Source organism: Alosa alosa, chromosome 6 (genome assembly GCF_017589495.1).
Source record: "Alosa alosa isolate M-15738 ecotype Scorff River chromosome 6, AALO_Geno_1.1, whole genome shotgun sequence".
Lineage (NCBI taxonomy): Eukaryota > Metazoa > Chordata > Actinopteri > Clupeiformes > Clupeidae > Alosa > Alosa alosa.
In genome coordinates, this window is record NC_063194.1 from 20408368 (window position 1) to 20421202 (window position 12835).

Here is a 12835-nt window from a genome sequence, read left to right on the forward strand (position 1 = left end):
AGATGAATCATCCCTCCACCTGTGTGACACAGAGAAGGATTCTCATTCAGTGCACAGCTGAAAAGGCTGACAGGCCACAGCGCTGGACTCTCAATTCAATTCAATTTCAATTTATTTGTAAGGGACAGTGTGCAATTAAAACATAAATGTAAACATTTGATGCATTGCACCAGAGTTAGCCTTGGTGTGTGTAGTCCCACAGGAAGCACAAATACAATATACAAGCACAAATATAAATACGAATGTATCCTTTGGTTTTAAAAAAAATGACCATTGTGGCGATTTTGTTTTACCATGGTGCTTCAATTACACTCATTCTGCTGCACACAGACCCATTCATGGGTCAATTTTTACGATTTTCTAACCCTTCTGACCACACAGTGTAATACTGCCTGACAGACAGCCCTCACAATGACCCTATGAAACAGAGATGCTGACCATCCTTCCATCTCTGGTTTATTTACTATCATTTAAGCCTTGCATCAGCTACACTCTCGCTATCCTCTCAAACCCCACATCCAGGGGTTTCTTCTTTCTCTCTGTCAATATGTATACATGTAGCACAAAGGTCTACATAATATTGCTGTTTGTATGGCACTATATAAATTACACATTTACAGGCATCATTTCCATCCTATCAAATGAATTTCCAGAAACCAATAGCAATGATGGACAAATGTTGTGACATACTGTATTCAGTACGTATATATTCAGTACAGTATGTTATTTTTCTCATTATGGGTGCCATGAATGACGGGATCAGTCAACACAGATAAAAGGATATGTATATTAAGTCCCATTAACAAAAATATGCGAAACACCTTAGTTATGTGACCAGGAAATGTAGACCTTCGATTATGTGACTATGTCACGAACTGAAGAGAGAGTGGGTTGGGAAGAGTGGGTTACACACAGTGAGAGAAAGGAAACGACAGAGAGAGAGGGAGAGAGAGAGAGAGGCAGCTGAGCTAACAAGGATCTACTGACGCAATAACTGTACCGACGTATGACAGCCAGGTTTGTTTGGGTCATATCAAGCCCCCCATTACTTATCCTATACCTGTAAGAAAAGGCCAGGCAAAATAATAGCAGTAGTCTGTTTGTGGCCTGGGCCACTATTAAGTTATGTTATTAACACAGAGTGTAGTATTTCAGATATTTGTAATGCTGTTGTTGGCGAGTATGAAGTGACCCAAGGTAATGAGACTGCACTGGGAGTGATGGATGAGGTGAGGCTGGGGGTGCAGCACAGCAGTGGGAGTTATAGTGGAGGGGGTGAGAGGTGAGGTGGAGAGGGAATGAGGCCTGACCACTGGGGTGAGGGTATCAGATGTGAGGGGTCAGGGGTGAGTCTGCTGCTACTGCGGCTGGTGGGTGGGGGTGGTAGTGGGTGGTGTGGGTGGTAGTGGATGGTAGTGGTGGGTGGGTGGTGGTGGTGGTGGGGGTGGGAGTGGTAGTAGGTGGTGGGTGGGGGTGGGAGTGGGTGGTGGTGGTGGTGGGTGGGGGTGGGAGTGGTGGTGGGTGGGGGTGGTGGTGCCCAGGAGGGATCCAGTGCCTCATGCCTAAGGATTGGCCTCTCTGTCAACGTCACTGTTAACCTTGTAAATATTTCAGAGCATCCCACTGTTGTCTGTGTTTCAGTAGAACTCTGGGCACCATGTTGTGTAAGGACCTGTGTTAAAAAAACACAGTGACACCAATGCACACAAGTACACAGACACACTGCCTCACACACACACACACACACACACACACACACACACACACACACACACACACACACACACACACACACACACACACAGCATTGAATGGCAATTAATTTACAGTGATCCGTGGTGTTACTTTAAAGAACAATGAAACAACACTTTATACTTAACCTGGCTGATGTTATAACAGTTAGGTCACGTAATACATTACTTTACTTGGGAACTCTGGGAGCCATGTTGTGTAAGGATCTGTGTTAAAGAACCTTAGTGACACCAATTCAAGAATTCATTCATCAACACACACACACACACACACACACACACACACACACACAGCATTAAGTTTGCTATTAATTAACAATGATTGTACTTTAAAGAACAATGAAACATAATTTTATACTTAACAACCTTGCTGATGTCATAACAGCTAGGCCAAGTAATACATTGCTCTCAGAAACTGTAGCAGCACATTCTGAATTTATGTCCACTTATGACAATACATGTATTGCCTATTGTTCTCTTTGGACCTATTGTTGATGTTTTAAAAGCTGACCTGAATTGATGGTGGCTGGTTGTGTAGGGTGTTAGAACTGCTGAGTGGTGGCTCTGCTATGGTTGGCTTAGTGTTACGGAAATCCACGCAGTAAACAGGAACCTAAAAATGCAATGGCTCCAGCCCTCTTCTCTCATTCAATCTACTGCCTGTTTCCTGTCCCTATGATATTATGCTTGGGTTTCAGCCTAACATTGGGATAATAGGTTGCAAAAACATACAGTTCATTATTTCCCTTCCCTATTTAATTTAGCCTACTTTGCTTTATCTTTTCATGACAGTAACAAAAATGTATGCAATAAATTTAAATGGATCTATTTAATGTATAATGTGCAGGTAGGAGAATCATTATCCAGGTGTGTGATCCCAGAGAGTCAAACACATGACCTTGGTGTGTTATCAGCACCGTGTTTTCTCAATTGCGTTCGCAGTCTATCACTAAACCTACATTATGTGCAGGTCGGCTATCTTTTATGATTTTGCGACTTATAATTGAATAAACAATTTTACAGTATAATATTACATCTCCAGTTTCTGACATTTTCTTTGCACACATAATTACACACGTACATCTCCATTGAAAATAAATTGTGGGGCACCAGTACGAGGGTGCTGGCCTATGGCTTGGGCTGAGATCAGGCAGGTCAGTCTCCTGTCTCATTGACTCAACAACAGGATCCTCATCTGTTTCTAGGACACTGGAAGATGAAATGGGTTTGTTAAATTAGCTCCTGCTAATCGGCTCGGGGAATTTGTCAAATCTCCGAGGATGCCTCATCCCTTCATTAGGCTGCTCCTAAACACCACGGGAGGACTGACCTGACTGCGGTTATTTGGGAAACGTCCTCAAAAACATATTTCCCATTGTGATCCTGTGTGCAGGAAATCTGCACGTTTTCAAACTGTGTGTGTGGGAACTGCAGGCATGCCGGTGCGTTTAATGGGATGTGGCTGCAGGATTAATCTGGTGTTACAATCTGATCAGGCCTTTTCAAGACATTAATGGCTTCGTACCAGCTTTTCTTAAAGTAGCCTTCCAATCAGGGCTCTGGCTGTGCAGCCTTGCAGAGATATAGCCAGGCTTAGAGAGAGAGAGAGGGGAAGAGAGAGATAGAGGGGGAGAGAGAGATAGAGGGGGAGAGAGAGAGGGAAGGCAAGCAAATGGAGGAGGGAGACGGCAGCAGAATTATAAAGGTACAGAAATAGAAATTTGTGTACAGGAATCTTTGTGGTGAGCAGAGGGAGGGAGAACATTAGCCCTCTACACAAACACACGCAAACATATACAGAAACACACACACACACACACACACACACACACACACACACACATACATACAGCACATGCACACATTCTTACACACACACCTGCACACTCTCTCTCTCTCTCTCTCTCCCTCTCTCTCTTTCTCTCTCATACACACACACACACACCACAGGCATCTACATGCATTCCTAAATGTATGGTAATGATGTGTTATATAAAACATAGATTAATTATGTGTGTTGAGTAGAGTGTGTGTGTGTGTGTGTGTGGGGGATGGTGACAGTTGTCTGTTGTCACAGAAGAACTGATGATATTGATCCTGGCTGATAGGGAGAAGTGGCTGGGCTTTAGACGGGCCACACACACACACACACACACACACACACACCTCACTGCTCGATCAATGGACATTTATCTGTATGAGAAAGAACATGACAACTCTGTTTTCATAATGGTGGCTGTGGTTCTGCACCATGCTATAACTCAACATCCCTCTCAATCCCGTTCCCTCGGCTTACCTCTCTCTCTCTCTCTCTCTCTCTCTCTCTCTCTCTCTCTCTCTCTCTCTCTCCCCCTTTTCATCTTTCTTTCCCGTCTTTATGCAGCTACCCCATTTCTGTCGCCCCCCCTCCCTCCCTCCCTCTCTGCTCTTCCTCGGTCTCTGTGCAGTGTGTCGGTGAGATTGCAGCACTGAGGAGGTTACCTCCCTCCCCCTCTCGCTCTCGCTCTCCCTCCCTTTCAAACACACGCTTGCTTTCAGCTGCTCTTTGTTGTGTTTGCTGCCCCCTGTCTTCCATCTGGTGGAAGAGCGAGCAGCGAAACCCCTGCAATGGCTCAAACGGAGACACAATAGCACCAGCTCATTCCCAAACCGGCAACACAGACCATCTATCTCACAATACACTGGGTAGTATATACACAACCAGGCTTTCATGTATCTATTTGTAGGCTAGGCCTATTGCCCGCTGCTCATCAAGTCTTCAAGTCAAGATAGGAAAGACATTTTCTCATCACGTTTTTCTGAAGCTTTGAAATATAATTGCCCTGATGGCAGCTGTCTCTCAATAGGACACTGGCCTGATCTGGCACATGACGAGCCCAATCTTCTGGGCAAGATCTGTCTCAGTCATCAGTTACCCAAGTCTGCAGAATGCAACTGCAGTAAAAGAACTCTTCAGTCTCTCTTTGACTATAATGTCAGTATAAAACATCAAATACATCTACTTGTATTTGATGAAAATGTGAACATTTTAATACAAATACTACAGTGTACAGTGTGTTAATCATTATTAAGGTGAATCACCAGCTCAAACTACAATCTCCCAATATTACACTGTTGCAGTGGTTCATTGAGAAAACCTGAAATAAAGCCTATGCATGCGTTTATGCATGTTGAAAAGGCCTATATTTAGTTTGTCATTTAATTTCTTTTTTTGTGTAAGTGAGCTTTCTCTCATATGTCCCATGCATGAAAAAAGATTGAACCTGCATATTGCAAAATGTGTCAAACAGATACAGTGTATCAAGTAAAACACCAAAACCCAAACACCAAAACCCAAAACATGCACCACAAAAGAACAGAAGGTAAAAGAAAAAGCTATAGAAAAATGAAATACACTATACGTGGACGTGTCGTGACATAAATAAAACCTTTATTTATTCCAACATTTAATGAAGTTTAGTCAGGTAATGTCTGACCTTTGCTTTTATAATGTTCTGTTATATATTTAAGACTTAATTAAAAGACTTAAACTAGATTTAAAACTGTAAAATTGGTCACCAGGAGGGTGGAACAAGAGAGAAATGTCAATGATGCCCTATTACAGTTTTTCTCAGTCGCTTTGGTGCTTTTCTCACATCACTATTAACATTTGCACAGCAGTTAGTGCATTTCACAAAACAATTAGTGCAAACTGCAAAACCTAAAAAGGATAACCTGCAAAAGCACGTCACTTGCTCAAAATGGATAGTCCATTCCTCAAAAGCAAGTCTTCATGTCAATGAAACTGCCAGTGTAAGTGAGTACAAGACACTAAATACGTACGTTTCACATTTTTACTGTATATGCTCTTTGCAATTTTGCTATTCTATCGCCCAAAATTTGATAACTGATTTGATAACTAGTTCAACAATTTTGTATGTAATGACTCAAGCAATGAAATGAAGACTATTAGTTTCATTGGGAATGACTATTCAGCATCCATAAGTATAGTTCATTTTGACTGACATGACATAAGCAAATGTTAATGTTATAAAACAGCAGAGAATTGTCCGAAAGCAACTGATACATGTCCAAAAGCATTTGCAATTTGTTTAGAGGAAGGAGAAATTGCTACTATGATGTGCACAAATTACTAAATGTTGTGGAGGTTGAACTATTAGTTAAGAGAATTTTCATTCTGATCTGAGAAAAGCACCAAAGTGACTAAGAAAAACTGTAATTATTTTTAAATAATATTTAGGAAAGACATTTTGTTATTTTTTACATGTATTATTTGAAATTTAATGGGTGGGACAGAAAATGTCCTCAAATTCTGGAATGTCCCAAAAAACAAATCAGTGTACTGCACTGAGAACACTACATGCTGCAGTATACCATTCCTTTGTGCACCTTCTATTTGAAGCTCTTCCAGTTAATAAACATTTTCAAGAAGTAGAACGGATTTTAAAACCCTGTAAATACTTGTAAAAGTAGAAAGTGCAAAGCGAAATAGCGATTTTTAGTCAAAACATGATACAATGGACTATACTGTACAAATAACCAGACATTTAGGCAAAGTCAGTCAGTTGTAGGCTATGGTTAGTTGAACTGACCTTAGCAAGTAGCAACTATTGCAAAATTGTGTGGTTAAAGGGGATCTTTGAAATGAAGGTTAAACTTTTGAATAAGATATATATAATAAGGTATAGCCTTTCAAGAGGTAGTGTACCTTACTAATGTTACTATTGTTACTATTTGAATATGTTTGTTATGTTATGTCTACCTGTGTGATTGTGTGTGCTAACCGTGTGTAATTCAGATTTCTGTGTATTTGTATGTATTATCTGTCTGCTCTTTCTCTCTCTCTCTTTCTCCTCCTGCAGTATGTGGCGTTTCTGTCCCTCTTATTCATCCTCATCTCAATCTCTACATTCTGCCTGGAGACGCATGAGGCCTTCAACACCATCTACAACAAGACAGAGAATGTCACCGTGGGTAATGTCACAAAAGAGGAGATCGTGTGGGAGGTGGAGACAGACATATGGCTCACTTATGTGGAGGGCGTCTGTGTCATCTGGTTCACTATTGAGGTGTTCGCCCGTGTCATCTTCTGCCCCGACAAGGCTGAGTTCTTCAGGAGCTCGCTCAACATCATTGACTTCGTGGCCATCATGCCCTTCTACCTGGAGGTGGCGCTGAGTGGCCTCTCCTCCAAGGCGGCCAAAGACGTGCTGGGCTTCCTGCGCGTGGTGCGCTTCGTGCGAATCCTACGTATCTTCAAGCTGACGCGCCACTTTGTGGGTCTGCGGGTCCTGGGGCACACGCTACGCGCCAGCACCAACGAGTTTCTCTTGCTCATCATCTTCCTCGCGTTGGGCGTCCTGATCTTCGCCACGATGATCTACTATGCCGAGCGCATCGGAGCCGACCCAGCCGACCCCACGGCCAGCGCCCACACCACCTTCAAGAACATCCCCATTGGCTTCTGGTGGGCTGTGGTCACCATGACCACGCTGGGCTACGGGGACATGTACCCGGAGACATGGTCCGGCATGCTGGTGGGCGCACTGTGTGCCCTGGCGGGCGTGTTGACCATCGCCATGCCTGTGCCCGTCATTGTCAACAACTTTGGCATGTACTACTCGTTAGCCATGGCCAAACAGAAGTTGCCCAAGAAGAAAAACAAACACATCCCTCGCGCCCCGCAGCCGGGCTCACCCAACTACTGCAAGCCAGATGCACTCGCCATGGCAACCGCCTCACCGCACAGGCTCATGGGAAATGTGCTGGGAAACATTGGGGTGTCCGGCAGCATGGGCGGAGACTGCCCTCTGGCCCAGGAGGAGATCATAGAAATCAACCGAGCAGGTGTGTGTCTGTGTGAGAGAGCAGAGCGCCTGAGAATGTGTGGTGGCGTAGCCAGTTTATGAAAGTATATGAAATCTAATTAGTAACTGTATTGCTTTAGCTCGCCCATTGTATCCACGGGATGCCATATTACCCTGTTTGCACCCTCTTATTCACTGCAACATCTCTTACTTACAGTTTGAAGCTCACCTGTTTCAAGAGGACAATGCATAGTCAATGTCACCACATGATTTCATACTTTTCTATGGAATCATTGCTACCCAGGGCACATTTTTGGAGAATTTGCTAGGAAATAAGTTTTCCAGTGAAATTTCCCTTCTGTATTGCCCACAACAGCATCGTTGACTGCATTTGACTCTTTAGGAAGATCAGTTACATATATTTGGTCTTTGCAGTCATGTCAAAAATATCAGTGCCCCCAAAACGTCGTATTTTTCATAAACCCTGGGCAGCGTGAACGATTTCGTTCATCAGCAATTATCCTGTCGCTCATCTCTGCAGCTTGGCTGATGATTGGTATGATGCCAGAGCGGGTCCAACGCCTGGCCACACACAGATTAGGATTAGCAGTGTGTCCTGGTGAGATTGGCTTGTCAGAACAGCATCCCACATGTCAAGCTCACAGCTCCAGGGAGAAGGCAGGGGATTAGAGTCTGAGGGTTTCCTGCTAGGCCCTCCATCTACAGCCTTTGATAGCATTAACTAAATTAGCCACCCTATTCGGCTCCTCTCTCCATCTAACCAATCCCAGTAATGAAGTCTCTGAGTCAAATGAGAGAGTGCCACTTTGATGCCAAGGCCACTTATGTGTTGGCCACTGGGTACTTCTACTGTAGATACTGTAGATCTACTGAGGTTTTCACAGTGAGAGCACTTACGTGCAAACACACACATACTCGTAGATACAAACACAGTGCTAGTACAAACTGTAATACAGGCTATATGATTAGTTTCGGTAGAGTAGTGGGAGACTACTGCATACGTTGTCTCCTACTTACAAATCAAACAGACTATCTAAGACTAAGGCAATCTGAACTTGTGGTAGAGCCTTTATGTAAATATTCTGTTGAGCAAGAGAAAACCTCCATTTCACAAGTGTAAGAGAAGTGCATTAATCTCAAAAGCCCTAGCCTTCTACGGTAAAGAACATGAGCAGGTGGATGATCTGAGGTATGATTATCAGCAAGACTTTGAGTTGTTTCTACTCTTCCAGGACACTCTAATTGGATAGGTTTAAGTTTGCTTATTAAAGATGCATGTCATGATTGTTCACTTTCAGAAGAAAAAGGGTGTTTCTACTCTTCAGGACATTTTTATCCACTGGATGAGTTGTGCTTGACAATCATGTATGAATAAAATATGTATAATCTGTCAGCTCCAAAAGAACTTTAAGGTCTGTCTCACATAAAGGTGACATTTTATTTTGAGGGAATATTTACACTTAAATCTCTGCTTGAATGTCATGTTAGACACGTGTCAAACCACAACAGCCCTGACACTTACCAACCTTCCTTAGCAACCTCTAGGCTTCCGAATGTGAAACAGACATTAAAGAGGAGGTCAAGTGTGAATGAAAATTCAACTGAAATTCAGAGGCACTCTCTGATGTGTATCTATGCATTTGTTCTCATCCTTTGTCTTCCCTCATTTCCTTCTTCCCCCCTCTCTCTATTTCAACTGTCAACACTACAAACTCACACAAACTCAGGGGATAAACTATGCACTCAACTTACGATGCTGTGTAAGAGAGTATTGGTTTTAGTCCTCTCTCTCCCTATCTCTTCCCCTCTTTCTCCGTCTGCCTGTTTGTGTATTTGGAGTGCTGTGCCTGAGGTTCTTCTGTAAATTGTACAGCATCTCACGTCAACTCATGTCATATTTGATTTGACAGCTGTGTCAAAAGCTGTAAGCACTAGCTGCCCCGCAGCACCTGTGCATATATGTGTGTTTGTACTGTATGGATATGCGTGTCTGTGTGTCTGTGTGTCTGTGTGTGTGTGTGTGTGTGTCTTTCTGTGTGTTTTTGTATGTGTATTTGTGCATGCAACGTACAATATAATGGTGATAGTCACACCATCACGTGACCTTGTCTGTCAGAGTACTAATATTCGTCCTCTCCTTCGTTTCACCCCTAACCTCACATTCTTGATCACTTGCTCACCTGTTCCCTCATTTAATTCACCATTTCCTCACCTATCACCTCCCCTCAAACCCCTGTTCTCAACTCCAACCTGTGTCATGTTATTGCCTGAGCCTTTTTTGTCTTCACCTACGTATCTCTTTTCCCCCTCTGTCCAATTTTTATACTTCCTCCCTCCATCTATCCCATCATCAATTCTCTTCTATCGTTTTCTTCCCTGATATCTCTCTACCTCTACCATCTCTCTTTTCATCCCATCTCTTTGTGCTCTCCTCCCATTCTTCTCCCATATTTGTCTCTCCATACCACTTTGTTATATCATCTTCTCTGCGTTTCCCTCTGTCTCACTACACTTTTTATTCCCCTTCTCCGTCCTGTGTGTCTCTCTTGTTCACATTCTGTCCCTCTCTACTTCCCTTCCTTCTTCTTGCTTCTTTCCTCCCTCCCTCTCTCTCTCTCTCTCTCTCTCCTCCCCCCCCCTCCTCTCTCTCTCTCTCTCTCTCTCTCCCCCCCTTCCTCTCGCTCTCTCTCTCTCTCTGACTTTCCCCTCTTTCTCCCTTCCCTCCTTCCCTCTGCCTTTCTCAGACTCCAAGCAGAATGGCGATGCTGCGAGCGCAGCCCTGGCTAATGAGGACTGCCCCACCATAGACCAGGTGCTGGGCCCGGATGACCGCAGTCCGGCCACAGGGGGGCTTGGCACGGGCCGCGAGCGCTACCCCCATGACCGCGCCTGCTTCCTGCTCAGCACTGGGGAGTTCCGCACCACAGACAGCAATGTCAGGAAAGGTACGCGCCACTGGGCTCAGTGATACAAACTCACATGCTCACACACACACACACACACACACACACACACACACAAGGATGTACACATTTGCATGGACACACACATATTCGCTTACAGTTGCACAACATTTATATATAGCTATGGGTATGTTTAGGTCTTCTAATAAATATTCTAATTAGTCTAGTCTCTTAAACTCTCACATTCATCACAATGAAGGCACTCTCTGTACAGTTGACATTATTCTCCACAGTAGACAGTATTCTGATAGTGACTGTTCTACAGAAAGACACACATGTAGGCCTACCCACCCACACACACACACACACACACACACACACACACACACACACACACACACACACACACACACACACACACACACACACACACACACACACACACACACACACACACACACACACACACACACACATACACACATACACACACACACACACACACTCACACTCTCACTACATGACACAGGGGGACATATATTTAGTAGAGGAACCACACCTCCCTGCATTCTCCCCCAGCCATTCCTCTCATCGCTCCACCACATCAGTCATCTTGATTGACAACCAGTCGCTGCTGCCAGGCCACTCCCACTGCTGCTCTGGGTTGGGTTTCTGGGAAGGGACAGTGTGCTCTAGAGAGAGAAAGACAGAGAGAGAGAGAGAGAGAGAGAGAGAGAGAGAGAGAGAGAGAGAGAGAGAGAGAGATCCGGGACAGCATTGGCAGTGGCAGGCAAAGGCAGAGGCAGCATTTCTGCTGCAATACTGGCTCACTGGCTCAGGATCCTCTGCAGCAGTCTGCCTGCCTGCCTGTCTGCTCTGAGGAGTTACCCTCTGCTGGCTTCACTGCAGCAGTCCATGTTTTTCTCTCAGCTCTGCTCATGCATGCACACACACACACACACACACACACACACACACACACACACACACACACACACACACACACACACACACACACACACACACACAGTCTTGCACGGTAAATACAAAGATACATACATGCATACATACATGTTATACACACACATATAAAACTTGTCTGACCCAAACCATATATATGTACAGTATAATACATATGATATGAAATGATTATACATGAAATGCACTTATATTCATGTATACACAAACAATAATAAGCATAATACTCGCTTCATCAAGCTGTCGTCTGCTGCTAAATCTATCTATCTATCTATCTATCTATCTATCTATCTATCTATCTATCTATCTATCTATCTATCTGTCTATCTATCTATCTATCTATCTATCTATCTATCTATCTATCTATCTATCTGTCCATCTATCTATTGTCTGTCTGTCTACCTGTCTGTCTGTCTATCTACCTGTCTTGCTGACATTCATTAATCTTCTTAATTGGTCAACTGGTCATACTCTCTCTGTTTGCTGGTCTCTTCCCTTACCCCACATCTTCTATTCATCTGCTCCTACTATTTTGACCTTCCCACCTTTTCTTGCATTATTGTCTCCTCCGAATGCACGCTGGCTTTTCCCATTTATTCTTTCTTTTCATGTACCTCTTCCTCCTAAACTTCCTCTATACCCCCCTTTACACACCTACTCCCACACTCCCCCAAAACACACCAGAAGCAGCCGCCGCCAGCCCCATCTCCCCCCCGGGAGAGGAATGGTTCAAGCCGGAGGGGCCTCTGCTACAGCAGGACCTCAATGCAAACTCTGCTTCCTCCTGGATCAAACCGTAGCACCACAGAGGTAACACCCACATCAAACCAACACAAATACTATCACCTGCTGTAGTTTCAATCAGAGACTAATCCAGTACCAGTGTTAACATTTGAGGCAGAGTCAAGCCTAACAAATACACGCCAAGATAGTTCAAACACTTACATGGACACACGCACAGAAGCGTAAGACATGTACAGTGTTGTGAACGTCTGTTGGTACACACAAGCACACCACACCACACCACACATGCACAGATATGTACACACACAAACGCCCCCTGACACACACACCAGTACAGCCTGTGTAGCATACCAGAATTCAAACAGCCACATCATTGGCATTCATAACCCAAGTACTCAGCGCACATACCTTTCCATGTCCATATGTCTGCATCTCCACACATAATGCACAGGTCTTACACACCAAGTTACATCTTTGACACGAAGGCAATCTGTAGCAGCAACCACAATCTCTCTTCCACGCTTACTTCTGCTTTTTCCACTCCTCTCTTTCCTGCTGTACTTATATATTGTATTATTGAGTCAATTTAAAATGCATGACTGATGTCTTTTCTGATGTACAAGAATGTGTT

General features: G+C 43.9%; 1 protein-coding gene across 14 annotated transcripts in view; it reads left to right on the top strand.

Annotated features, from left to right (window-relative positions):
• The window catches only part of kcnc3a (potassium voltage-gated channel, Shaw-related subfamily, member 3a), a 59755-nt gene that overhangs the window by 26562 nt on the left and 20358 nt on the right, over nucleotides 1-12835 (top strand). For 5 of the 14 annotated variants that reach the window (XM_048247007.1, XM_048247014.1, XM_048247020.1 and 2 more), the window contains exons 3-5: nucleotides 6614-7598; nucleotides 9307-9339; nucleotides 10324-10524. In XM_048247007.1, coding sequence (XP_048102964.1) covers nucleotides 6614-7598; nucleotides 9307-9339; nucleotides 10324-10524 — 1219 coding nt within the window. Of the gene's footprint in view, nucleotides 1-6613; nucleotides 7599-9306; nucleotides 9340-10323; nucleotides 10525-12144; nucleotides 12271-12835 lie in introns of all 14 variants that reach the window. The other 9 variants (XM_048247009.1, XM_048247011.1, XM_048247010.1 and 6 more) reach the window with 4 other exon arrangements.